The sequence below is a fragment of the Pimephales promelas genome, chromosome 1 (assembly GCF_988280905.1).
Source record: "Pimephales promelas chromosome 1, fPimPro1.hap1.1, whole genome shotgun sequence".
NCBI lineage: Eukaryota > Metazoa > Chordata > Actinopteri > Cypriniformes > Leuciscidae > Pimephales > Pimephales promelas.
This window is the reverse complement of record NC_142769.1, coordinates 4,956,685-4,984,268: the sequence shown is the minus strand read 5'-3', so window position 1 is coordinate 4,984,268 and position 27,584 is coordinate 4,956,685. Positions and strand designations below refer to the sequence as shown.

Here is a 27,584-nt window from a genome sequence, read left to right as displayed (position 1 = left end):
TGTAAAAAAACTGTTCAAATTACCCACAAATATTTGCTATATATATATATATATATATATATATATATATATATATTACCCACAAATAATGTGGGTATATATATATATATACCCACAAATATTTGCTATATATACTGTATATATATATATATATATATATATATATATAGCAAATATTTGTGGGTAATACTACACTGTAAAAAATATTGATGGTTTAACTTAAAAAAGTAAGTAACCTGATTGCCTTAAAATTTTAAGTTCACTGAATTGAAAAAAGGGAGTTAATACAATGAAGGAGAATGATTTAATCATCAGAAGCTCGAAATTCTATGTTATCTGAACTAAATAAATTATTTAAGTTGATTTGACAAAAGATAAAAATGTTGTGATTACCACACTGTAAAAAATATTTTTGGTTTAACTTAAAAAAGTAAGTAACCTGGGTTGCCTTAAAATTGTAAGTTGATTGAACTCGAAAAAGTGAGTTAATACAAAGAAGGAGATTAATTTAATCATCAGAAACTCAAAATAATAAGTTATCTCAACTAAATAAATTATTATAAAGTTGATTTGACAAAAAAAAATATGTTGTGATAACAAATCTTGAAAATATACTAATAAAAAACTATTCAGGTACAGATCATGACCTGAGAACAGATTATATAAAGAAATATAATTCAAATTATTGTGAAAAATGCACTACTGTATTTACACTTTTAATGCTTTGGGAAAAGTCTCACCAAGGCTGCATTTATTTGATGAAAAAATACAGTAAAAACAGTAAAATGGTTAAAATGTCAATTTTAATATATTTTAATATCTATATCTATTAATAATATATTTGCTGCTAAAGAAAGATTTCTGTTCAATTTCACTTTTTTTTCTTTTTTTTCTTTCATTTTTATAAATAAATACTGTACAGACACTCAACATTTCTATGGTAGTGTACATTTTAATTTTGTAGGGTTTAATATCCAGACTTCTCTAATAGACATGAATAACTTGACTTTACAAGAGGTTGTGTTTTTGAGAGCAGGACTAAGGAAAGCATCAATATCATGGGAACATTACTGTCAGGATCAAAGGATGCGGCAGGAGTACAGCCAGTATTGTCTGAATATTAGAGAGGAAAGTACGTCCAGCCCTTGACCCTCACTAGCGTCATCCTGGGAGCAGATTCTCTTCACAAAGGCATGTTAGTTTCCTCACAGGGGACAGGAACTCACTAAAGCCCATCAAATTGCCATGTCCTAAGCCAGGCTCAGCCATGGCCTTCACTTACATAACAAAACAGCTCTAGCTCAGAACTAGCTCAGTTGTGATGCACTTATGACAACATTATGATTTCTGCACCCCTGCACTGTATTTTCTTTCATTATATACAGAGTCCAAAACTAACAAGTGTCAAATATGAGTAAAAACCATGACATTTGTAAAAGAAAAATAATGCGAAACTCAAGAATATACACACCTCAACTTCCTTCTCTGAGAGCGGGGGTGCGCTGCAACAAAACAAGAGGGGATTATTAGTAGGTCATTGATATTTCTATGTTCAAATGATGGATTTATGAGCGTACCAGCCAGGTAAACCCCTGTGCAGTTTAAGCTTGCGTAGCATGACATCTGAAATGTTGGGCATAGCGTCAGGTCTCTCTTTGGCCTCCTCTTCACTGGGAGAGCTTGTGAGTGGAGAGGGTGGACCTGAGAGATGAACCAATCATATTTAAAGTCCATCTTCCAAACCGTGTTTTTGTTTTATTCTGAATCACTATGGTACGCCTATGATAAGTGTTTATATTCTGAATATTTTAGGGCTGTCAAATGATTAATCACCATTAATCGCAATTCGAGGGCTCAAGTGGCATTTTGGGGCGAATTTGAGTTCTTTATATCAAAATAAAGGTCTCAATGAGCTCTATCCAATGGTGCCAAAAATATGATCCATTGGTGCTTGGCCCTTAAAAATAAGCTGCAATAAGTCTGAATTAAGATCGCACCTCGTTCCTGCTCGGCTGTTTCACTCAGTTCAGGAAGCTTCGAGCTGTAGATGCTCGGGTTACGCACCAGCTTGTGCTCCTAGAAGAGGAATGAAAACCATAAACCAACTTTCAAATAGTGATTCCACGTCTAAGATTCGCTCATAGACTAGTCTAATACAACTTGGATTGTTTCACAAAAATAAAGACTGACTTACCCTGAGGCTAACTTAGGTCTAAGACTCTGTTACCATTTATAAACAGCCGAAAGAAAACATAGCCATTTCAACACATCACCATTTCAGTGTCTTTAAGTGTCTCTTTAAGTGTCCTCCCGTTTGTGGATATTTCCTCTTAAATATGTATTTTTTGGCATCTTGCACTGTTTTTGTATCTTTTCTGTATGTCTTTAACGCTCTGCTCAATGGTCGGATTAACGCTGTTAACTTTTGTAGCAATCTTTTTCCAAATTAAATAGGGGTGCACGATATATCGGCCACTATATCGGTATCGGCCGATATTTGCTCATTTTTATGTTATCGTTACCGGCCCGATAATAAAATTTGGCTGATATATTAAAGCTGATAAATAATGAAGTATTTCCTTCGACACTTGAGACCGGAGACACTTAAGATGCGCACTGTTCAACATGATTGATCTTAATATAGTTAAGTGCAAAATGTGCCGTCATATCGGCTGCATGAAATTATAATGAGAACATTATAATTGTGTTAGGGGACGGATTTTAATTGTTTTTGCAATCAGGCTTTCAAAAATTATATAAAAATTGGATTTAGATTTATCGGCCGATATATCGGTTATCGGCTTTCAAATATAAAGAATTATCGGTTATCGGTATCGGCCAAAATGTTCATATCGGTGCATCCCTAAAATTAAACATTTCTTCTTCTTACTATATTCTCCGCTAAATTTCCCAAGGAAAATGTCTTTGTAACTGTTACACTCCAACAAACTCATATTTTCCGCTGGGGTAAACTGCACTGAGCGGTTGAATGTGCTTACTCGATCCGCAATGTTTTTTTGTTTTGAAAATGGTCTTATTTTACCCAGAATGCATTGCAGTGTAGATGCTGTGTCCGAAATAACCCACTACTCAATAGTGGACTATATAGTGAGCTTGCCATTTTGTAGTGCTGTCCGAATGTATAATGATGATTATTATATAGTCCACTCAATGTATCCCAGAATGCATTTTGAAAAGTAGTGTACAACCGATGGTCACTAACCCAAGCCCTACATACAGTACCATCATGCATTGCGCTGATCGTAAAAATAAGTTATAATCACGTGTGGAGTTATAACAGAAGCATTATAACAGAAACGACCAGAAATGACTTTTGGCTTTTAAATTTTGGTGAAATAAGCTCAATATAATGTAATGTATTTATTTAAAATACATTACATTAGCGGCACCAGCTGACAGATGATGGCGCATTTAAAAAGTGCGACAGCAATGACGTAATCAACGGCGCCGAGAGACGATCAAGTAGTGTCCTACATAGGGGGTCGGGAATAGTGGTTTGAGTGGAGATTTCGGACACAGCGAGGAGAGTCTTAAAGGAGTAGTTCACTTTTCAAAAAACTTTTGCTGATAATCTACTCACCCCCATGTCATCCAAGATGTCCATGTCTTTCTTTCTTCAGTCGAAAAGAAATTAAGGTTTTTAATGAAAACGTTCCATGATTTTTCTCCATATAATGGACTTCAGTAGGAACCAAACGGTTCAATGTCCAAAAGAAACTTTCAGTACAAACTGCAAACTGTTCAAAGGGCTTTAAACGATTCCAGACGATGAATAAGGGTCTTATCAAGCGAAACGATCGCTCATTTTTTTAAAAAAATAACAAAGTTTAAGTTTTATAAGATCAAACGCTCGCCTTGCTCTGTTCTGTGGTGCGCGTTCGTGACTCTCCTGTTCGAACTCGTTCAACAAAATGAACAAATCTTTTTCCGAATCAATTCGTTCGTTTCTTTCGCTGAATGAACCAAATGACTCGGAAAAAGATTTGTTCATTTTGATGAACGAGTTCGAACAGGAGTGCGTTATAACAGAGCAAGGCGAGCGTTTGAGCTTATAAAACTTAAACTTTGTTATTTATTTATAAAACGAGCGATCGTTTCGCTTGATTCATCGTCTGGAATCGTTTAAAGCCCTTTGAACAAGTTTGCAGTTTGTACCTAAAGTTTCTTTTGGACCTTGAACTGTTTGGTTCCCACTGAAGTGCATTATATGGAGAAAAATCCTGCAATGTTTTCATCAAAAACCTTAATTTCTTTTCGACGGAAGAAAGAAAGACATGGACATCTTGGATGACATGGGGGTGAGTAAATAATCAGCAAAAGTTTTTTCAAAAGTGAACTACTCCTTTAATTGCTTTGTGCAATGGTCTGATTTAGATGTCTATCTGAAGACTAACAACTATCTAAGCCATAGTCATAGTCTATCCTTGTGAAACCGGACCAAATCTGGGCTCAAATCTCAGAGAAATCCATAAAAAGGAGCATTAAACTATTGAAAAAGCATGGTTACCACATTGGCCAAAGACAACAAAAGTTTACCTCACGCAAACTGGACAGTTTTGAAATGGTCCCAGGTGGCACAGGGAAGTCCTTGTACCCAGAGGACTTAAACAGAGACTCCCTTGATTTGTCAGGGTAGGACAGACTCTCCTCGCCTATGGGAGCAGCATTCCTCATGTTCATGGAGCCCACCGTGTCCCAGGAGACGGCTCTCATTAGAGGCGGGAAGGCGCCTATTGTTTTGATTTCGGCCGTGCATGGGGCTTGCTGCATGGGTGGCCGGGGGACGGGTTTGGCGACCCCTGTGGTGAGAGGTTGACTAACACCATGGCCAGGAGTCTCCTCCTTTTTCTGGGTTGTGTGTTCAGAGTTCGTCCCCTTGTCCACTGCTTTATGATGGTCCGGCTTCTCCTTCTGAACCCCGGCGGGATCTCTGGCTGGCACGGCGGTGGCATAACGCGGGGTTAAAGTTCCAGAGGACACCTTTTTTTTCTTGTCGCTAGGCATCCACTCTACTAGCCTCGTGAAGGTCTGGAGCAAAAGAACAAAAACAAAAAAGTGAGTTTGATGATTAAGGAGAGAACAAGTGCATGAAAGCGAATGCTCCAGTTGTGTAGTATTTGTTGTTGTCGTTTCTTTTCTGTACCTGAACAGAAGAGTGGCTGCAGCACGTTTCGCATGGCATTTTGTCATTAAAATTCATGTTAAAGATTAGCCGGTTCTCACTTCCTTCTTCCCCATACTTTTACAATTACATTCAGTTTACACTTCAGTACATCATTTCATAATAAGTTACTCTAGTTAAAGGGATAGTTCACTTTAAAATTAATTTTAATATGTTTTAGCTTACCTCAAGGGCATCCAAGATGTAGGTGTCTTTGTTTCTGCAGTAGTTCCAATTTTGATATTTTTAGGTCAAACCGTTCTTGTCTGTCAGTCATATAATGGAGGTCTATGGTCACCACCTCAAAGAGCATGCACAGAGAAGTCCAAATTAAACATGATTTAATGACTCGTGAATGTAAGTACACATTGATGGCCTAAGACACGAAACGAGCGGTTTGTGTGAGAAAACGAACAGTATTTATATCGTTTTTACCTCTTGAAACCTCCCTCGCCCTCAGATCACTTGGACGTGGCTGTGGTTACAAGAGGTAAAAACGATATAAATACTGTTCGTTTTCTAACACAAACCACTCGTTTCATGTCTTAGGCCATCAATGTGTACTTACATTTACGAGTCATTAAATCATGTTTAATTTGGACTTCTCTGTGCATGCTCTTTGAGGTGGTGACCATAGACCTCCATTATATGACTGATAGACACAAACGGTTTGACTTAAAAATATAAAACTTGAAACTACTGCAGAAACAAAGGCTAAAACATACCAAAAAATAATTTCAAAGTGAACTATCCCTTTAACATTAAACATGCTAATGTGTACTTCTTTTTCACAATGGACCTAATAATTGCCGTTGAAAAGTCAGTGTGAACTGTTTGTGCAATGTAATGCAGATTTTGAGAGTAAAACATAGTTATTACTTGTTTCACATGTACTTCAGACTGCATTAGAAAGGAAAAGGTCATGATGAACTACATTAGCACTTGACTAACATTATAGGTTACAATAAGAGTAAAGAGTAGTATGGGGACTTGAGTGAAAACTCGCACTTTGCTAATGCTTTTAAACATTAGTTACACAAACCTCCTGTTCCGGTTTACTCGTATCCTCTTGGTCATTGGTAGATGGTACCTCCAGATGCTGACCACATAAACAAACACAAACCAACAAAACATTTATCATCACTAAACGGACACAATTTCAACGCTATATAAAAGGGAATTAGAAGTGACGCTCACCTGAGATATGGAGGGACTTGCTGGAGGAGTCCCGAAGACCTCAGGACCTGGTGGATCAAACGAAACCATTTAGTTTAGATCAACCATGGAAAGGGACTCTCTGCAAGGCAAATGTGACAGAAATGGTACCTAGTTGTGGGGGTGCGGAGAGGGAACTGCTTCTGGATAGTCTGGGGGAGGAGCATGGCGTTGGGTTCGGGGAGAGAGCTGAAACACAAAGACAACGTTAGCCATTTTTGGACAAAGTTTGGATATTACTTCGCTTTGTCTCTTATCGACCTATGAATATGCTCAAGTCGGTATGCTGTGGCTGGTTTGCAGGATAAAGGAGGAATTTTGGCTGGTGCTCAAGACATTTGAGGACATGATGCGGACATGATGTGAAAGCCTGATAAGCAAGGGAATCGCAAAAGCTGAAATAAACAAGCTGCTTTTGAAATAAACATTTCAAGATCGCAACAAAAACATTCACCACTTGGAAGAAGTGTTCTTCGTTTTTTACTATCAATGGGAAATTATTTTATATAACCAAGTAATTGTCCAGTGGCTTGGTTGACAACTTGACAGGCTGTCAGTTACCACAGGAAATAGTGTTTACAGTACGGCGTTTACAATGGAAGTCTATGGGACGTGACAGAGATAAATGATAAAACACACAGTTCTCAAGCTATAGAAACAAGACTTAAACATTATAAATGTTAACATGAGACAATCTTTAAATTCCTGTTAGGAAATACAATGTGAAACCTAAACACTGTAACTTTTACATGATATGCGCAACTGCCTAGAAACTCAAACATTACTGTTGAAGGAAACCTTTTGTTAAAGGGATAGTGCATTCATTTTTGGTATGTTTTAGCTTACCTCAAGGGCATCCAAGATGTAGGTGTCTTTGTTTCCGCAGTATTTTCAATTTTGACATTTTTCAGTCAAACCGTTGTTGTTTATCAGTCATACACTGGAGCCTAAGGGGGTCCACCAAAAAGCATGCACAGAGAAGTCAAAATTAAACATGATTTAATGACTCGTGAATGTAAGTACACATTGATGGCCTAAGACACGAAACGAGCAGTTTGTGTGAGAAAACGAACAGTATTTATATTGTTTTACCTCTTGTAATCATAGCCATGACAAAATGATCTGACGGCACGGGCGCTTTGGTCTGCGCATGCGCCAACGTCACTCTTTGTTTATACAGAGATTTCGGAAGTTTTACCTTTCACTAAACATATTTAAATATACGGGAAACCGCAATGGAAGGTTATTTTTTATCTAAATAAAAAACTTCCGAAATCACCATGTAAATATTGAGTGACGTCACACGCAAGCGATCACTTCCGGCGTAACATTGAACTGATTCAGTTCGGTTCAGTTGGGCATTGCACAACTGATTCAGATCACTTGGACGTCACTGTGACTACACAAGGTAAAAACGATATAAATACTGTTTGTTTTCTCACAAAAACCGCTCGTTTCGTGTCTTAGGCCATCAATGTGTACTTACATTTACAAGTCATTAAATCATGTTGAATTTTGACTTCTCTGTGCATACTCTTTGGTGGACCCCCTTTGCCTCCAGTGTATGACTGATAGACAACAACGGCTTGACTGAAAAATGTCAAAATTGAAAATACTGTGGAAACAAAGACACCTACATCTTGGATGCCCTTGAGGTAAGCTAAAACATATCAAAAAAATGTTAATTTTAATTAATTTCAAAGTGAACTATCCCTTTAAAGGTCCACTAAAGTGCCTTGAAACACACAGTATTATTCGATGTGTTGATGTAATTCCCACAAAAACAGGAAGACAAGCTGGGACAAACAGCTCCTCCCCTTTTTAGGCCAGAGCCGTTGACTTTGGTAAAACCGCAGTTTCCTCCTTATCTCCTAATCACATTCATATCGCTCTAAAATGAGTCCGATATGTTTTGTGGTTTCTGCTGACTTGCAAATATGATCCGCAGAAAACATCCCCCACAGCATTACACCACCACCACCAGCCTGCACAGTGGTAACAAGGCATGATGGATCCATGTTCTCATTCTGTTTACGCCAAATTCTGACTCTACCCTCTGAATGACTCCACAGAAATCGAAACTCATCAGACCATGGTAACACTTTTCCAGTCTTCAACTGTCCAATTTTGGTCTTTTTCCTATTTGTAGTGGAGATGAGTGGTACCCAATGGGGTCTTCTGCTGTTGTAGCCCATCCGCCTCAAGGTTGTTCTATTATCTCTCTGGAATGGAGCTGCGGCGTGAACGTGAAATTTTAGGGTTTAGCTTAATTTCTTTTCGACTGAAGAAAGACAGAGATGGACATCTTGGATGACATGGGGGTGAGTAAATTATAAGCAAAAGTTTTTTTTAAAAAGTGAACTACTACTTTAAGGCCCTCTATGTTCCCCCTGAATGGGGGTGTAATCATGTTGTACCTGTGGGGGAGTCCGAAAGGCTGCAGGTGGAGCGTCGGCCCCTGCGCTGCAAGAAGCGATCGCTGACTTTCTTGGCCTCATCGAGCAGCTCCAGATTCTTCTGACGGTCCTCCTCAGATAACTTCAGCTCAGGAAGAGGATCCTTCACCAGGTCTATCACATGTCCATCATCATCTCAAACACAAATGAGCACACACAACCTAAGCACAGCTGTAAAACACACCACCCCGGCAAATCATCTCAAGGGAGAAGCAAAAAAGTGGAAGCGTTTCAGTTATTTTGCACGCTTTCCTTCTATCACAGCCATACCTAATGTATAATATAAGAATGAATCAAATTTAAACCACAAACCCTTTTTTTGGTGTTAAAAAACTACTGTCAGGATTCCCTAAAGACATGCAGTAAAAAATGAGGCATGGACACAGTTATTTTTGTGGCTGACCTTATTGCATATGCATTTGTAGGAGTTTCCCTTTCAGATGGAACATTTATGGGAGAAGAGTATTTAAATGTATCACGCAACATGATTTACTAAGGTTTGCGGTAGTCAATTTACTGGTTTTACCGCCGCAAAAAAGCATATCTTAAAGGTGCATTGCGCAAGTCTCTGAGTTTTTGCAGAACTACGCCCCCTCTGGCGACAAGCGAAACTGCAACCAGAGGTGTGCACGCTCATGGACCACACACACACGCAACCAAAGGATCATCAGCCGCACAAATCTTTTGTTACAGTCATAACGTCTTCAGAGGTAATCATTTATAAATCTGCAAGTCATTTTAAATATAGACCATTTCACAAAATGTAAACAACACTGGCCCAGAAACACTTCCTGTTTCAGTTTGTAACTGTTTTCTTTATTTCACATGTAAAGAAAACATCTTAAAGATGTTTGTTTAACTTTTTGATTCAGTTTTAAATGTTCTGTTGGTTGTATTTTATCCCAGCTTTTATGTAGTGTTAAAAAACTGAAACAGGAAGTGCTTCTGGACCAGTGTTGTTTACATCTTGTGAAATGGTCTATATGAAAGGAAATGCATTTGAGTAAATTACACACTTATGTGTGTGTGAGGAGAAAACGGGGGTAGTAGAAAACTTCAGTTTTTGTTTCTATCTCCATGTTGAACTGTTTTATGCTTACTGTATCCACTTACGATGGTTTTATTATGGAAACACGTTCACTAACAATATACGTTATGGTAACACTTTATTTCAATAGTCCACTTTCGACATTCTACTAAATATAAGTAACTTTTCAACTACATGTCAACTAACTGTCATTATCGTATTAGTAGGTAGACTGTCAGCTTAATATCTGCTAACACTTTATTTTGTTGGTCCCCCAACAGAAATTCAACTGACAATAAGTAACTTGGTGACTACAAGTAAACTTATTCTCCTAACCCAAAGCCCAACACCTAACCATAACCTAACTACTGACAGTCTACTATAATATACTAAAACTCTAATGAGAGTTACTTGACATGTAGTTGAAAAGTTACTTATAATTGATAGAACGTCTAAAGTGACTATCGAAATAAAGTGTAATCTAAGTTATTACTTTGTATAGGATCCTGTTTGAGACCTAGAGCAGACCGGAGCCTTCCCGATGTTGACTCTCGTCTTATTCCGGCACCTGGCACTAGACAAACGTTTTATGTTCTTTGTCTTACGTGGAGTTTGCGTTGGGGTTTGGAATGAACTACAAGCCGGTCTCTTTAATCCATCTTCTACTTTTGTCGAAAGTTGTCTTCGCTGATACGGAGAATGGCGGTGAATACACAAACCTGCCAGACATCGCCAGGTGAGCGTGAACGCGCATGACGTCTCAAACTCCGTCCCGAATCCCTCTTATTTATTTTACTGTACAGGATTATAGAGGCAATCGCAGTGATCAGAGAAGGGCTCATTCAGCCCATCAGGCAATTGTTTAAAGAGTAACTAAACACTTAACCAACTTTTTTTAGTTAATGATCTGTAAGAATGGATCTTTATTAATACCAGTGATTGATTCGAGTAACTTTTTTGACATTTGTTTATAAAGTGTTCTATTTCTACAATATATGGTGTAAAAACGTCTTAGTGCTGCCCTCTTCAGGTTGAACGGTGGCTACTGCAGTTGAATTTCCCTATTGGATGTTCCGCACTTCGTGACGTACGCAGGTTTCAGAGTATAAAAACCATCTTGTGTCGTCAAAACCACTGTAGGGAGTCAGGAATTGGAATTGTGAGTATTGAAAACGATCAGGATAGAGTGTTTTAGCATCTATTTCGTCATCTCTATCTCCGCTGGGGTCTGCCCACTTTATCAGCATTTTCAAATATTGCGAGTGGGTGGAGTCAGGCTCTGACCAGGGGTTTAGTTACCCTTTAAGAAAAACAGGTATTTTTAACGTGAAATGTTGCACAATGCACCTTTAAATCAGATGCTAATTTGTGCTGCTCTTGGTAGATTGCGTTGATTATAATGAAAATGATCCGGCTGCATCTGTGTTCTTTAATTTGCGTGTCGCCAGTGGATCTAGAGCAGAACTTTCCACTTTCATTGGCGCTTTATGCCCTGTTTAGTAAATCCGGCCCATTGAGATTTTTACGTTGCATATTATCCCACATGAAAACATAATAATCTCTAAACACTACAAAATATCTAAAACTGTATGTTTACATGTATAGTTGAACATACCCACTGTGGTGATGGGACATGATGATGCAGAGTTTCGGGAGAGACGAGGCCTAGGGCTGTGTGGTCTGACAGACAGATTAAAATCACATTATACCAACACTGAAGAAGTTCACATTCAGCACAAGTACAAACAGTGACTTCTTTTAACAGATTTTTTTACGATTGGATTACTAAAACTGTTGTTTAAAGGCTAATAAATCCAAAGAGATTAGGAATCCTGTAATGGGTCTATGACATCAATACCTTGCTTTCTCCAGAGGACAGGAGTCCTGCTTGCCGACTTGTCTTGGAAGCACAATAGCTGGTGGAGTCATGGTTACATTTACCATCTTGCTTTCAACAGGAGCGTACTGCAAAAGAAACACAAGGTTGCTTCATAGCATCTCTTGGATATGGTGACAACCATTTCTGTGGTGTTTTATAAAAGAAATTTAGAGCAAATGGTGATTCAGTCCTGAGGAAGTATGGAAACTATTCCAACTGTACTGTGCAGAAGCAGCTTTACTTTTTTTAGCCCCTGCAATGAAAATCTCACACATACCAACTCAAAACACTTCACTTAATCCCATGGGAAAAACAACACGAACACGCTCTGATAACATTCCCTTTAAGAGAGGAAGCATAATATTAGTCTTTGCAATCATCCAATTACATAGTTTTTCTTTTTTTCATTCTGTAATGAAATACTGTTGATCTACAATTGATCTGTGAAGACTGTGAAAATCCATTTCTGTATTTATATATACAGTATACTATATATAAATTATGTAAAAATACTTTCACTGCAGGATTGCAATCTGTTCATAGTTAAAGAATCATTCTATAATAAAAGTTTCATTCACGTTTACAACATGGCACATAACATTAAGTGCTCATACTTTCATACACAAGAACTATAATGCAGCTTGCTGTCGCTCGGTCCTGAGTGGAAGCTTTATTTGTTTGGCCTTTATTCTGGGATTAGATAACTGAAGTGTAATGTGATTTTAAAGAGTGGTCTTATCTGAGTCCCAACCTTTTAAGAGTCACTGCATGAGTAGATTGAACTCACTCAAGAATAACCGAAACAACAACCCTGACAGGCTTTAATGTTCAAACAGTCTGTGGTCTCCAAAAGGAAAACAGAACAGTAAATCCCGCTTGTGTCCTGAAGCTCGTCTTCAGAGGAGCAATAGTTCTTCTCTGCTTAACGTGACATTTTTTCAAATACCCATTCTGGCATTAGGGTCCTGATAATATCGGAATCCTAATTGAGAGTGGAATGTTGTCTTTCAGGAAGTTTTTTTTCTCCTCTGCTGAACCAGGGATTGATGTCAGAGGTGAGGTGGTTAGTGCACGTGTTTGAAGGAGAAAAGACTGGACATATTATATATTTGGTGTCTTTAAAGGGATAGTTCACTGTGAAATAAATGTTTGGCATGTTTTAGCTTACCTCAAGGGCATCCAAGATTAAGGTGTCTTTGTTTCCGCAGTAGTTTCAATTTTTAAATTTTTAGGTCAAACCATGTCTATCAGTCATATAATGGAGGTCTATGGTCACCACCTCAAAGAGCATGCACAGAAGTCCAAATATGATGTCAATCACAGACAATCAGAGTGATCTTTCTCACCGACTCAACTGCGGCCAAACAGCCGAGGCGGTGAGAAACACACTGACAGATGCTGAAAAAAGGCTAGCTTGGTGTGCCTTAAAGGGATAATCCACTTTTTTTTTTTTTTTGGAAATAGGCTCATTTTACAACTCCCCCAGAGTTAAAGAGTTGAGTTTTACCATTTTCAAATGCATTCAGACGATTTTCTGATATTTAGAAGAATATCAGTAACCAGACAGTTTCTGGTCAATAGCTGTTACCCAGACACATACTGTAGCTGTTATATAAAACTATGACTTGGTGGCATATGGCACAGGAAGTATCTGGAACCAGCTTTCTTGTCTCTTGATCCCCATAAAAAATGCAAACAATCTCAACACCTGCCTGAAAAATATGCAAATACTGTTTGACTTCCTCCAAACAGTGGATGACAAGTGGATGTCAGAAAATTGCACACCGCTGCCTTGCTGTTTTTCCGCATTGTTCTGAATAGACTGAATGTGTGCGTGCCGTGAACATAGCTTTTAAATGGAAGCTGGATTCCATCTTGGGTCATCGTGCCCACACAATATATCAGAACCCATGCACCACCTACCAGGTCATTTTTCCTGAAAGTCAAAAATCAGCCAAAATGTCTGTCTATCCTCCCAGAAGTGCCATTACTACACATATCATTCGACTTAAAGGGATACTCCACTTTTTTTTGGGAAATAGGCTCATTTTAAAACTCCCCCAAAGTTAAACAGTTGAGTTTTACCGTTTTCAAATCCATTCAGACGATTTTCTGATATTTAGAAGAATATCAGTAACCAGACAGTTTCTGGTCTCATTGACTTCCATAGCAGGAAAAAAATATACTATGGAAGTCAATGAGACCAGAAACTGTCTGGTAACTGATATTCTTCTAAATATCAAAAAATCGTCTGAATATATTCGAAAACGGTAAAACCGAACTGTTTAACTCTGGGGGAGTTGTAAAATGAGCCTATTTCCAAAAAAAAGTGGAGTATCCCTTTAAAAGATTTCCTACAGTGAAAAGCCTGATCTGGACCTGAGATGAAATGAAAAGGCGTCACGGCTGTGATGTGAAAAATATAGTTCGACTCACTGTGGAGGGCGAGCTGGATGTACTGTCGAGCTCCTCTGGGGAGTCTTCCTCTTCCTCGGGCAGGGTGGGCATGGTAGGGGTGAGAGGGGGTCGAGAGCGTGTGTGGGGGAAGATAAAAGGGGTGACACACTCTGTCAAGGAACTATGAGCTCTCTTTAGTGGAGTTTGCTCACCCTGTGAGCGCGTGAACTGACATACAGCAGATTGGTCCTCTTGGTCCTGTACAGACACACACCAAACATAACACATAAAAAAAAAAACTATTACCAAACAGTACTGTTTGTGACAGTACCATGTTACATTGATGGGAATAAACATGCTACTGAATGATTGCCATATTCGGTAGCACTTATTTTACAGTCCTGTTGCCCATGTGCATTCGATGTACTTATTATAGTAATTGCAATAACTATGTACACTGAACCTATCCCTAAACTTAACCCCATGTAGTTAACCTTATATTACCAGTATGTTAGGTAAGTACACTGTAAGTACAAGTAAGTGCACATACCGAACTCGATATTCATATACTTCTAAACTCCAAGGTATCTCAATGAAAACAATCAAATAACCTGATTAAAGGAATGACACTTTGCCATTCTGACAGCTCGAAAGCCAAGCATTTTTAATGGAAAAGTACCAATTTCTGTTGAATTTTTGATTACTGCATAAAATTGAGTTTTCATTTCATGCCTCTCATTTGCTGTGTTTAAACTGTATTATGTATATATGTTGGCATTATATACTATCGGCCAACATGCTCACTAAATCAGTGGTTCTCAGAAGGGCTGACAAACTTCAAGGGGGTCTTAAAATGATATAAAATGAGAAAACAAGCTTCTTCTTATTTTATTTTCACCCCTTTAACAACTCATATTGGTGAATACCTGTAACACTAAGACAACAAAAAATAATAACAGTAGAGTAACTACATCCAGATGCGTGTGGGTTTTTTTTCTTTATAAAATAATACACATTTTGTAAAGGAACCTCTTAACCATGATGTAAAACTGCCTATCTTCAAGGCAAAATGTATGCATGTTTCCCTCTCTGGCATTTGTCCTATCACAAAGCCCAATCTTTTGTTCCTGCCTCCCAAATAGGTTCAAGAGGAAATATTTCCCTTGAGCAAAGATGGCATCTTATACACTGCTACAGTGATGACGAGTGCCAAAACGGTCAATATCAAGAGACGAAAAAAACTTTTTTGCAGAATAAATGTGTGAACAACATCAACAGCGAAGCCCTTGCTTATATTACCTCTAACATCTTATCTCACACGTCTAAAAATATGCATTAGTCATTAATGCAGCAAATCATAATGGGTCTTGCAGTTTCAATTGTGTTAAGCCATTTGTCTGTCGAGTTGTTGTATAAACACAGCTCAAGATACAGATCGAGGAGAGAGGAGACTCCTTCATTCTCCCAATGGAATGCATTCCATATTCGTTTAAATCCATTCTCATCTCATCTAAACGCTACCAAAGCTATCTTTGGCTTCCTGTGCACCCAAACAAAACAGGACAACAATTTCAGAGACAAATGCTATTTTAGTGAATGTCTTATAAGGGAAGAGAAACTGTACAGTGTTTGCATGTTGCAAAAGGCAGAGAATTCACATTTAAATCATTATGATTGTAGAGAGGATAAACCAGTAGCACCTCATTGCAGTACACAAGATCCAAGGGGCGGAGTTGGATCCAGTGGGTTTAGGGATCAGGGGGTGGAGCTGGGTAGGTTTAGGGGTGGGTTTAGAGATCAGGGGGTGGAGCTGGGTAGGTTTAGGGGTGGGTTTAGGGATCAGGGGGTGGAGCTGGGTAGGTTTAGGGGTGGGTTTAGGGATCAGGGGGTGGAGCTGGGTAGGTTTAGGGGTGGGTTTAGGGATCAGGGGGTGGAGCTGGGTAGGTTTAGGGGTGGGTTTAGGGATCAGGGGGTGGAGCTGGGTAGGTTTAGGGGTGGGTTTAGAGATCAGGGGGTGGAGCTGGGTAGGTTTAGGGGTGGGTTTAGGGATCAGGGGGTGGAGCTGGGTAGGTTTAGGGGTGGGTTTAGGGATCAGGGGGTGGAGCTGGGTAGGTTTAGGGGTGGGTTTAGGGATCAGGGGGTGGAGCTGGGTAGGTTTAGGGGTGGGTTTAGGGATCAGGGGGTGGAGCTGGGTAGGTTTAGGGGTGGGTTTAGGGTTCAGGGGGTGGAGTTGGGTAGGTTTAGGGCTGGGTTTAGGGATCAGGGGGTGGAGCTGGGTAGGTTTAGGGGTGGGTTTAGAGATCAGGGGGTGGAGCTGGGTAGGTTTAGGGGTGGGTTTAGGGATCAGGGGGTGGAGCTGGGTAGGTTTAGGGGTGGGTTTAGGGATCAGGGGGTGGAGCTGGGTAGGTTTAGGGGTGGGTTTAGGGTTCAGGGGGTGGAGTTGGGTAGGTTTAGGGCTGGGTTTAGGGATCAGGGGGTGGAGCTGGGTAGGTTTAGGGGTGGGTTTAGAGATCAGGGGGTGGAGCTGGGTAGGTTTAGGGGTGGGTTTAGGGATCAGGGGGTGGAGTTGGGTAGGTTTAGGGGTGGGTTTAGGGATCAGGGGTGGAGCTGGGTAGGTTAAGGGGTGGGTTTAGGGATTAGGGGGTGGAGCTGGGTAGGTTTAGGGTTCAGGGGGTGGAGCTGTGTAGGTTTAGGGCTGGGTTTAGGGATCAGGGGTGGAGCTGGGCGGCTTTAGACTTTAGGGCTGATAATCTAAATCCTTATCGAGAAATACTGTTGACCGGAATTACGTTCCGGAAGCAGGAAGTGTAACATAGGCCTATTGGGGTTGCAGCTGAACTCTACAGGAAGGTGGCCCTCCAGGAACAGGATTGGACACCCCTGTCTTAGATCAAACAAAAACACTTACACCGCTTCCTCAATTAGCAGAATATGAGAACCAAAACACTGGAAAGGTTGCATTCCTTAAACGTGAAAAACATTCTTGAGTTCAGGTAAAAAAGAGGGAGTGGAATTACAGGTTTTGGCAATTGATTCCAAGGGTGTAATGGAAATTAAATGAAGACGTTTTTATCAGCAAATACATCCAAGGTTCACAGCTCTTTGTGGACACTGAATCTGTACCAGATAAAATGATATGGGTCAACAAAGTGTCTGATAATAATGGATATAACTCACCCCTGGATTGTCAGTGAGATCAGCGGATTGGACACTCTTAGATGTGTCACTTGTTTTGGGTTCCTCTTGAGTCTCACTGTTCCCTGTCCTTGCTTGACTCTTTCCACTGTCCTCTTGACTCCTCCCAAAGCAATCTGACTCCTCAGTTTCCTCTTGACACCTCCCGGTATCCTCTACTTGGTTCTCCCCTGATGAACCGAATCCTTGGTTATCCCAACCGTCCGCTGACTTGGAAAACTGTCCTTGGTTCAAAAGTTTTAGGGCCTCTGTTCTACCAATACAGTCTGATTTGTGGCACCTCCCAGAACTTTCTGTTTGTCCGTTGCTGTTTTGTAGCTCAGTTCCTTGACATTCAGCCTCTTCTTTATCCGGACTCCTGCACTTTTCCTTGTTTGAGGCTGAGGTGCACCCACTGGCCTCTGACTCTGGGAAGAAGCTGAAACTGCTTGCTGGCCGGTCTAAACTATAGGAAAACAATAAACAAAGGTCAATTGAGGGAATATGACCTGTTCAATCCAGAACAACACAAAATAATAAGATATGTCCCTTGTATCCTCTGGTGCTCTTGGAAGGGTTAAATGTTCATATAAATTGGAAAAAAACCCAAGTCCAGGCACTCAGTAGGTTATAAAAGGAAAAAAGCGAGGACTAAACCATTAAAAAACACCAACGTGTATCGCCCCACGGGCCTTCATTAGGGCGTTGGGGAGTACTACACTACTTATTACAGCCCGACCGATAAAGGATTTTGAAGGCCGATACCGATACAAATATTTTTGGGTTTTAAAATCCGATATATCGGCCGATATTTTATTTATTTATTTGAAACTGGACATGATAGTCACAAATTTTGTCATGCTTATTTGGGTTAAGAGAACTGATGGGGATGTTCTTTTAATTGTTATTCAAGCAATGTACAAAGTATCGTGACCAACTCAACGAGTGTTGCCAACTGAAACTGAAACTGACATGGTTCAAGCGTGTTTCGTCTGTTTTTATTTTATTTTTGAAATATTCATTAATCGGCCATTATAACTGCCGATACCGATAGTTTGGAAAATGCCTAATATCGGCCGATAATATCGGCCTGCCGATATATCGGTCTGGCTCTACTACTTATGAATGAAAATGTGAGTGGTATCTGACTATACCAAACCCAGGCGTTTGCAGGACGTTGCCAGGGTGTTGCTATGCAGTTGTTCTGGGCTACTGTGAGATGCTTATTAACTAGGATGTTTAGTGGTTACTAGGGTGTCCTATTGGTTGTTAGTTAGTTATTATGTTGTCCTGAGAGTTTGCTTGGTGGCGTTTTAGAGTCTGCAAATTGAGCATTGAGGTGTTCTGGTGACAATGCTGGGTAGTAACAGATTATATGTAATTAGGATTACGTAATCAGATAAAAATAAATACTTTCAATTATATTAAAATACATTTTAAAATACTCAAAATCAGACAACAGTTACATTTTTATTAATTAATATTCACAAAATTATTCTTAAGTTCACTGATTCTCTCTAATTTTTTTTTTTTGTTGTTGTATCCTTTAAATGTTCCTGTCTAAAACTAATATGTCCTATTGCTTATGTACACTCTAAAAAAAAATCCTGGGTTGTTTTAACCCATTTTTGGGTCAAATATGGACAAACCCAACTGTTGGGCAATTTATTAATTGTATTTTTTAATCCAACATTTGGGATTGTCCATATTTGACCCAAAAATGGGTTAAAATAACCCAGTATTTTTTAGATAGTATAAAAAAATACTATACCTAATAGTATAATTACAATTAATTTATAATATTTTTTTATTATAATTTATTATAATTAAAAATACTATACCTAAATAGCATAATTACATGGAAAAGTGAGAGGCCACAAAACATTAACAAATGAAATATTTAATCATACATTTAATAAATTAAAGTTTTATTTTCTTATAAAATAAATAAAACAAATAAAAATAAACCTTTTTTTAATAAACAAACACAAAACTATTTATTACAGTTCCTTCACCAAAACCCTGACGTTATGTAATATGTAATGCACTTCATATTGTTGACATCATTTTGTCAACATTTTTCTTTTTCTTTGTAGTTTCATACCAACATGGTGCAGGAATAACTAATTCAAATACATTTATTCTGGTCCCATAAAGCACAATAATAGTAGATGGAGACATTTCCTATTGCATTACCCAAGAAGAGTGTGTCCGTGGGGTTTTCAGTCAGCGCTAAAAGTTGGGAGTCAAAGTAATTTATTGGGGCCACGGTGGGTGACAGCATAGACTCTGGTTCCTGCACAGTCTCACCTCACGCTGGATCATCTTTGTGTGAGGATTTTACATAAACACACACAAGCCTTGTCCTGTAAGAGGTAGAGGAATGTAAACACTGACCCAGCTACATTCTCCTGTCTGTTGTGTGGCGTGGGCTCTTCACAAGCTGACGGTTCCGGCAAGGAGCTCTTGGTACAGAGTAAAGCAGGACTCTTCAGGCTTATCGCGCCCACAGATGGAAGACCTATAATGTTAAGTAGACAAAAAGATGTCTCAAATACCTCAATTACTCCTGTTGCACTTATTTTTCCTAGAGAGCAATCAAATTGAATTGAGAGTCTTGTAATCTTCTCTACATTGAAGAAGTTCTATGTTGCCTCTAGAATTTACAAGAAATATCCTCTATGTCTCAAACTGTGGAAAAAATGCAAAGACACCAAAGTCAGAGATTTCAATATGAACTCAAACATCAGATTCTTCCAGACCAAACAGCTCTCTACTCTTACTGTATGCCAATAGTCAAGTTTATTTAGGGTGACCACCATCAAACAAACCAAATGTGAGACGACTACTACGTTTGTGTGGGACATGTTACCAACATAACTTAAAAATGTTATATAATGTCTATCTAACTTAAAGGAGTAGTTCACGTTGAAGAAAAACTTTGCTGATCATTTACTCACCCCCATGTCATCCAAGATGTCCATGTCATTCTTTCTTCAGTCGGAAATAAATGAAGGTTTTTGATGAAAACAGTCCAGGATTTTCTCCATATATTGGACTTCAATGGGAACCAAACGGTTCAAGGTCCAAATGAGAGTTTCAGTGCAGCTTCAAAGGGCTTTAAACAACACCAGACGATGAATAAGGGTCTTATCAAGTGAAACGATCGGTCATTTTAAAAAAAAAGTTTAAGTTTTATAAACGTTCTGTGATGAGCGTTCGTGACTCTCCTGCTCGAACTCGTTCATCAAAATGAAAGAATCTTTTTCGAGTCATTTGGTTAATTCAACGAACAAAATGAACGAATTGACTCGGAAAAAGCTCGAACAGGAGAGTCACAAGCGTGCATCACAGAAAAGCGAGCATTTGTGCTTATAAAACTTATTTTTATTTTATTTTTTTAAATGACTGATCGTTTCGCTTGATAAAACCCTTATTCATCGTCTGGTGTCGTTTAAAGCCCTTTGAAGCTGCACTGAAACTCTCATTTGGACCTCAAACCGTTTGGTTCCCACTGAAGTCATTATATGGAGAAAATCCTGGACTGTTTTCATCAAAAACCTTCATTTATTTTCGACTGAAGAAAGAAAAACATGGACATCTTGGATGACATGGGGGTGAGTAAATTATCATTAGCTTTTTTTAAAAGTGAACTACTCCTTTAATAAAAACATTTGTATGCTGCATTTCAGCTGATAAAAATACTTTGTTTTTTTAGTATCTTCCAGAAAACACCATGATGTATCACAATGTAACATAACATGTCTTTATTTAACATGTCATTTAAATTCAACATCCCTATATAAGCACAAAGGTAGCAGGCATCATGCAGATAACTATTTTTGAAACAGCTCTGACCAAGTCCAACTAAAATGTGAACAAATAAAATATAAAACAAAATGAAATTAGTTAATTGACAGGCTTGTATATTAAGAATATATTAAACCAAAAACTGTCATATTCTTAGAAGAGATAGATAAAGGGAAAACATGGAACGAATCACCGCTCCAAATTTTGATTGACAGCCGTCACAACCTACCAGTGACCGTGTGGATTTAAAAAAAATGGCGGGCCGAAGGCGATATTTTTTTTTCACAGGATGGTAGGGGAAGACTCATCAATATTCATTAGGTAACTCATCCCTGATTGGTCTTAACCCCAGTGACGGGTAGGTTTAGGGGCGGGGTTAGGGGTAGGTCATTAGTCCTCAGTGACGGGTAGGTTTAGGGGCGGGGTTAGAGGTAGGTCATCAGACCAATCAGGGATGAGTTCCCTAATGAATATTGATGAGTCTTCCCCTACCATCCTGTGAAAAAAAATATCGCGGGCCACGGTTGTATTTGTACGGAAGCGTATTGCATTCGCTTGAAGAAAAAAAATCTACTGTTTTTCTGAATTAACAAATTAATTATCTCAGAATTCCGAGAAAATTTTCATGAGATTTTTTTTTTTTGGCTCTGTTTTTCTGAATTAACGAGTTAATTTTTCATGAGAAAAAAAGTTTAGTTTTTGTTCTGTTTTTCTGAATTAATGAGTTAATTTTTTCATGAGAAAAAAAGTTTTTGCTCTGTTTTTCTGAATTAACTCATTAATTCAGAAAAACAGAAAAATTAACTCATTAATTCAGAAAAACAGAGCAAAAAAAAATTTTCTCATGAAAAATTAACTTGTTAATTCAGAAAAAACAGAACAAAAAAAAATTCCACGAAAAATTAACTTGTTAATTCAGAAAAAAAGAGCAAAAACTTTTTTTCTCATGAAAAATTAACTCGTTAATTCAGAAAAACAGAGCAAAAACTTTTTTTCCACATGAAAAAATTAACTCATTAATTCAGAAAAACAGAGCAATTTTTTTTCTCATGAAAAATTAACTCGTTAATTCAGAAAAACAGAGTAGATTTTTTTTCTTCAAGTGAATGCAATACGCTTCCGTATATTTGCACTTCTGACGCGCTATTAAATATAGGTGAAAAACGACGCCGCAAAAAGAAAGCATAATGCTTTCTTAAAAAGGCAAAATAATGCATGGACGTTTTCTTATTATGATAATTAAAAACCAACAGACGAAAATGCGGGACATTTACTCAATATGCGACGTGCGGGACAAGGGGTAAAAATGCTGTGTGGTACAACGCAAGCGGGTCGACGCGCATCTGAGGCGAAGTTACTTTGAATCATAACTGAGAACACCTGAGCTGTGAAATAGCAACACAGCCAAACACAGTTAGGACAGAACATTGCAAAAGCTTTCCGATATTAACGTTACCTGTAGACACGGGCTCAGAACAAACACTGACAGTGCGTTTCAGCCAAAGCTCAGGGTCTTAAACTAGGAGGCTTGCAGTTGGGTTTTGGCTGACCTTAACGGATATACGGAACACAATATACACAATTCAATGAAGTTCAAGAATCTTTCCTCTGTTCTGTTGTACTCTGCGTTTTGTTATCTTATCAGAAAAGGCCATTCAAAATATCACTGACATTTAAAAGTGATGAAATCAAAAAGGATTTAACACTTTTACTAAAATAAGAGAATGTTCCTTCTGAGAGGAAGAGATAGCGGTTTTAAATGCACAATATAAAAACAATCTTTTCCACAATCTACACAGGACTGATGATTTATATTGGCTTGATGGGAATGGGAATGTATGAATCATGTTTTGCGATGAAACATACTTGACAAGCGCGTTTCACAGTTTCAAAAGCACACAGTCATCTTTTCCTATTCATAGACAAATCCCAAATGAGGTCTCAAATGTTTCTTTAAAGATAGCAATGAGATTGAATGGAGTCTTTTTCTTAAATTCCTGCACTTGAGTTTTTTTTCTCCTGAAAAAAGATCCCAGTAATCTTACATGTGTCTCTTGTAGCGTTTCAGCAAAGATCTCAATAATGCTTCAAACGTGCTGCAACAAAAACTGATTCATTCAGTTTTTGATTCATTTGATTCAAACTGATTCATTCAAACTGATTTGTGCTGCAACAAAAACTGAATCATTTAAAATGATTTAAATGTAAACTGAAACATTTCCAATCAATTCTTAACTGCTAACATATAAGAAAATAAAAAAGCAACATTATGTCTCCTTCTATGAAACAGCAAACTCTGAGCAATAAAATCAGCCCCAGAAAGCAACATAGTGTCGGCCCAGATGGAATCCACGTGTACCAGGTGTGAGCCGGATTTGGGCCGACACTATGTTGCTGTCTGAGGCATCTTGCACATCATGCTCCAAACATGTTGAGCTCTGGTGGTCCAGCCCGGTCTCATCCCAAGGCATCATATAGGTGACGCTTTTGAAATTGCGTCTACATCCGACACACATTGCACCCTTTAGCGTCAATATGAAACATAGATATATATGGGCTAGAAGGCGCCTCCTAGTGGTCTAACCCTAACACTACCACAGACCTAAACCTACCCATAACCGAAGCGTATTATATTGACGCTAAAGGGTGTCATGTGCGTTTTTGACACCCTGGGATGAGAATGCGTCAAGTGGATTATGCAGGTTCAAGTCCAGCCTGCAACGTCTGTAACTACTTTCCACTCTCCACTATGACCAATTCCATTTTTCAACCATTCAAAAGTTTGGAGTCAGTATGAAAGAAATTAAAGGAGTAGTTCACTTTTGAAAAAAAACCCCATGTCATCCAAGATGTCCATGTCTTTTTTTCTTCAGTCAAAAAGTAAATAAGGTGTTTGATGAAATCATTCCAGCATTTTACTCCATATAATGGACTTCAGTGGGAACCAAACGGTTCAAGGTCCAAAAGACAGTTTCGGTGCAAACTGCAAACTGTTCAAAGGGCTTTAAACGATTCCAGATGATGAATAAGGGTCTTATCAAGCGAAACGATCGGGCATTCAACAAAGTTGAAAACGAATGAATGAATCAAAATGAACAAATCTTTTTCCAAGTCATTTGGTTCATTCAATGTACAAAACGAATTGACTTGGAAAAAGATTTGTTCATTTTGATGAATGAGTTCGACCAGGAGAGTCACGAATGTGCATCACAGAACAGAGCAAGGCGAGCATTTGACCTTTTAAAACTTAAACTTTGTTAGCTATATATTATCGTTTCGCTTGATAAGACCCTTATTCATCGCCTGGAATCGTTTAAAGCCCTTTGAACAGTTTGCAGTTTGAACTGAAACTGTCTTTTGGACCTTGAACCGTTTGGTTCCCAATGAAGTCCATTATATGGAGAAAAATCCTGGAATGTTTTCATCAAAAACCTTAATTTCTTTTCGACTGAAGAAAGAAAGACATGGAAATCTTGGATGACATGGGGGTGAGTAAATTATCAGCAAAAGTTTTTTTGAAAAGTGAACTACTCCTTTAAAACTTTCATTCAAAGATGCATTACACTGATCAAATGTTACAGCAAAGACATGAATTGTTAAAAAAAAAAAAAAAATACAGCTCCTTTTAACTTCTCTATACATCAATGAATCCGTAAAAATATTTATCATGGTTTCCACAAAAATTTGCATTGTGTATGAAGGATCATGTGACACTGAAGACTGGACTAATGATGCTGAAAATTCAGCTTTGCATCACACGAATAAATTACATTTTAAAATGTGTTAATAATATTCCACAATATTACCGTTTGATCAAATATACGCAGCCTTGGTGAGCATAAGAGGCTTCTTTCAAAAACACCCCAAACTTTTGTATGGTAGTGTCCAGAGAGGGTCAGATTCAATGTCAGCCTTGCTTTCACCTCTTAAACAATATCACAATAACCAAGACAATGGCAAGAATATGTAAATCTGAAATATGCGTTGTATATAAGGATAATGAGATGGTAGGGCACTCTAAATGATTTCAGCGATCATCAGTCGCACAGGGAGGCCAGACAGGAGCCCGGTCCCCCGCGGAGCATGACACGCAGATGAATATTGCAGTGTAATCGAATCACCCTGATTATTTCCTGCTGGCCATGAGTCTATTTGTGAGCTTTCTCTCTCTCTCTGTGGTCAGTGAAGGCTCTTTTCTCACTGAACGTTTCTATTTTTAATTGGCCTTTGACTGTCACCACTAAGAGCTCGACTCTTATAAATTTTTGGGAAGATGGAAGGCCATCGGTGGTAAGTCCCCCCGGGGCCCTAATGACCTCAGCGTTACCTCATGGCAAAAGCTCTGACGCGGCTGCATGAGAAAAGTGCATGTTCTGCTCTCCCCCCCTCCCTTCATCGGTTATGTAACACAGAGACAGTGAGCCAGATTTGCTGAAAGTTTGGTTTTGTGAAAGATGGTGAAGAATACAATGGGGTGAATAGTATGGGACCTCTAGTGGAAAAGCATTTTGGATTTTGTTTTTTAATTGAATAAACACATTGAATCAAAAAATGTCACGAATTCTAGAACATTGTACACTGAAGAAAATGTTGATTTAAAGGGATAGTTCACTTTGAAATTAATTTTTGATATGTGTTTATCTTACCTCAAGGGCACCCAAGATGTAGGTGTCTTTGTTTCCGCAGTAGTTTCAATTTGGATGATTTTCGGTCAAACCGTTCTCGTCTGTCAGTCATATAATGGAGGTCTATGGTCACCACCTCAAAGAGCATGCACAGAGAAGTCCAAATTAAACATGACTTAATGACTCGTAAATGTAAGTACACATTGATGGCCTAAGACACGAAACGAGCAGTTTGTGTGAGAAAACGAACAGTATTTATATCGTTTTTACCTCTTGTAATCGCAGCCATGTCCAAGTGATCTGAGTGCGAGGGCGCTTCTGTCTGCGCAAGCGCCGGAAAGCACCGGAAGTGATCTCTCGCGCGTGTACGTCACTCATTGTTTACACAGAGATTTTAGAAGTGTTACCCTTCACTGTGAAGATCTAAACATATTTAGATATACAGGAAATCGCTATGGAAGACGATTTCGATATTTAAACAGACAACGTTGATTTTTTTTTTCCGCAACCGCGCAAGAGATCACTTCTGGTGCTTTCCGGCGCTTGCGCAGACTGAAGCGCCCGCGCCTTCAGCTCACTTGGACGTGGCTGTGATTACAAGAGGTAAAACTATATAAATACTGTTCGTTTTCTCACACAAACTGCTCGTTTCGTGTCTTAGGCCATCAATGTGTACTTACATTTATGAGACAATAAATGTTTAATTAATAATGTTTCATTTGGACTTCTCTGTGCATGCTCTTTGAGGAGGACTCCAAAACATACCAAAAAATAATTTCAAAGTGAACAATCCCTTTAAAAAAAACAATATTATACATCACAGAATGGACCTAAGGGGTCGTTTACATGACGCTATTTTCAACTTTAAACTTTTTATGTGTTTTAACCATTCGTTTACACTAGGGTTGCCGAGGCGAGGAAAATTTCCCACCGGTTAATCGACGTGTGACAACACCGGTAATCCCGGTGTCACCGTGGTGGGCGGGGCGGGGGGGGGTTAATTAGCTTTTAAATGCGTGCGCGTTATACTTTCACTTTCAAAATAAGTGTCAATTGGTAAATCAGCGTCAATTGCTTGAATGGACAAAAAAAAAACAACAACTCGCTGATAATAAAATTTTTATTTATAGACATAACTTTTATTAGCATAACGAACGAATAAAAATAACCCCATGCATAGGCTGAAAAAAGTGAAAATCGGCAAACTGTGGGCCCAAACAAATAAGAACCATTAACGAATTTTATTTTATTAACGAATAAGAAAACAAAATAGGCCTAAATAAATTACACAAAGTTTAATTAAGATAAAACCAAATAAAAAGAGACGAATATAAAATAAAAACTTCAAAAAGGACCTTAGCCTACATAAATGACAGCACTCTAAAAAAAAGTAAAACACTATAAATTGGCATTTATTAACATTAATATATATTGGCCAAAATATTGCCAAACAGGCGCTTTTGCATTGCGTTTTGACACCAAATCTTCCGCCATTATCTTGCTTTTCTGTAATTTGACTCGTTCTCGTCTCCACACGTGCTAAATGGAATCCTGATGCTTGCTGATCTGTGACGTGACTGGCTCTTGGCACGCACTGCGCAGTTCATTTTTAATTATAATGTATCCTCTCTTCTGAACTAAATAATTGAAAATTATTATTTTTAATGAATTCAAATAAATATTTTAGCAAAAACGAATACTTTAAAAAAAGTCAAGACATCGCGGTGTCACGGTGGGAAAGTGATGTCACCGGTGATGGGGCTTAAAACCGGTAACACCGTCAACACCGTCTATCGCGGCAAGCCTAGGTTACACGACA

General features: G+C 38.6%; 1 protein-coding gene across 3 annotated transcripts in view; it reads right to left on the bottom strand.

Moving 5' to 3' along the window:
- The window catches only part of irag1 (inositol 1,4,5-triphosphate receptor associated 1), a 57,745-nt gene that overhangs the window by 13,184 nt on the left and 16,977 nt on the right, over positions 1-27,584 (bottom strand). For all 3 annotated transcript variants that reach the window (XM_039690877.2, XM_089119041.1, XM_089119037.1), the window contains 13 exons: positions 19,728-19,851; positions 17,334-17,796; positions 14,196-14,414; positions 11,739-11,845; positions 11,496-11,560; positions 8,815-8,988; positions 6,509-6,586; positions 6,380-6,426; positions 6,225-6,281; positions 4,558-5,049; positions 1,998-2,076; positions 1,578-1,701; positions 1,472-1,502 (listed from right to left, as the gene is read on the bottom strand). In XM_039690877.2, coding sequence (XP_039546811.2) covers positions 1,472-1,502; positions 1,578-1,701; positions 1,998-2,076; positions 4,558-5,049; positions 6,225-6,281; positions 6,380-6,426; positions 6,509-6,586; positions 8,815-8,988; positions 11,496-11,560; positions 11,739-11,845; positions 14,196-14,414; positions 17,334-17,796; positions 19,728-19,851 — 2,060 coding nt within the window. The remainder of the gene's footprint in view (positions 1-1,471; positions 1,503-1,577; positions 1,702-1,997; positions 2,077-4,557; positions 5,050-6,224; positions 6,282-6,379; positions 6,427-6,508; positions 6,587-8,814; positions 8,989-11,495; positions 11,561-11,738; positions 11,846-14,195; positions 14,415-17,333; positions 17,797-19,727; positions 19,852-27,584) is intronic.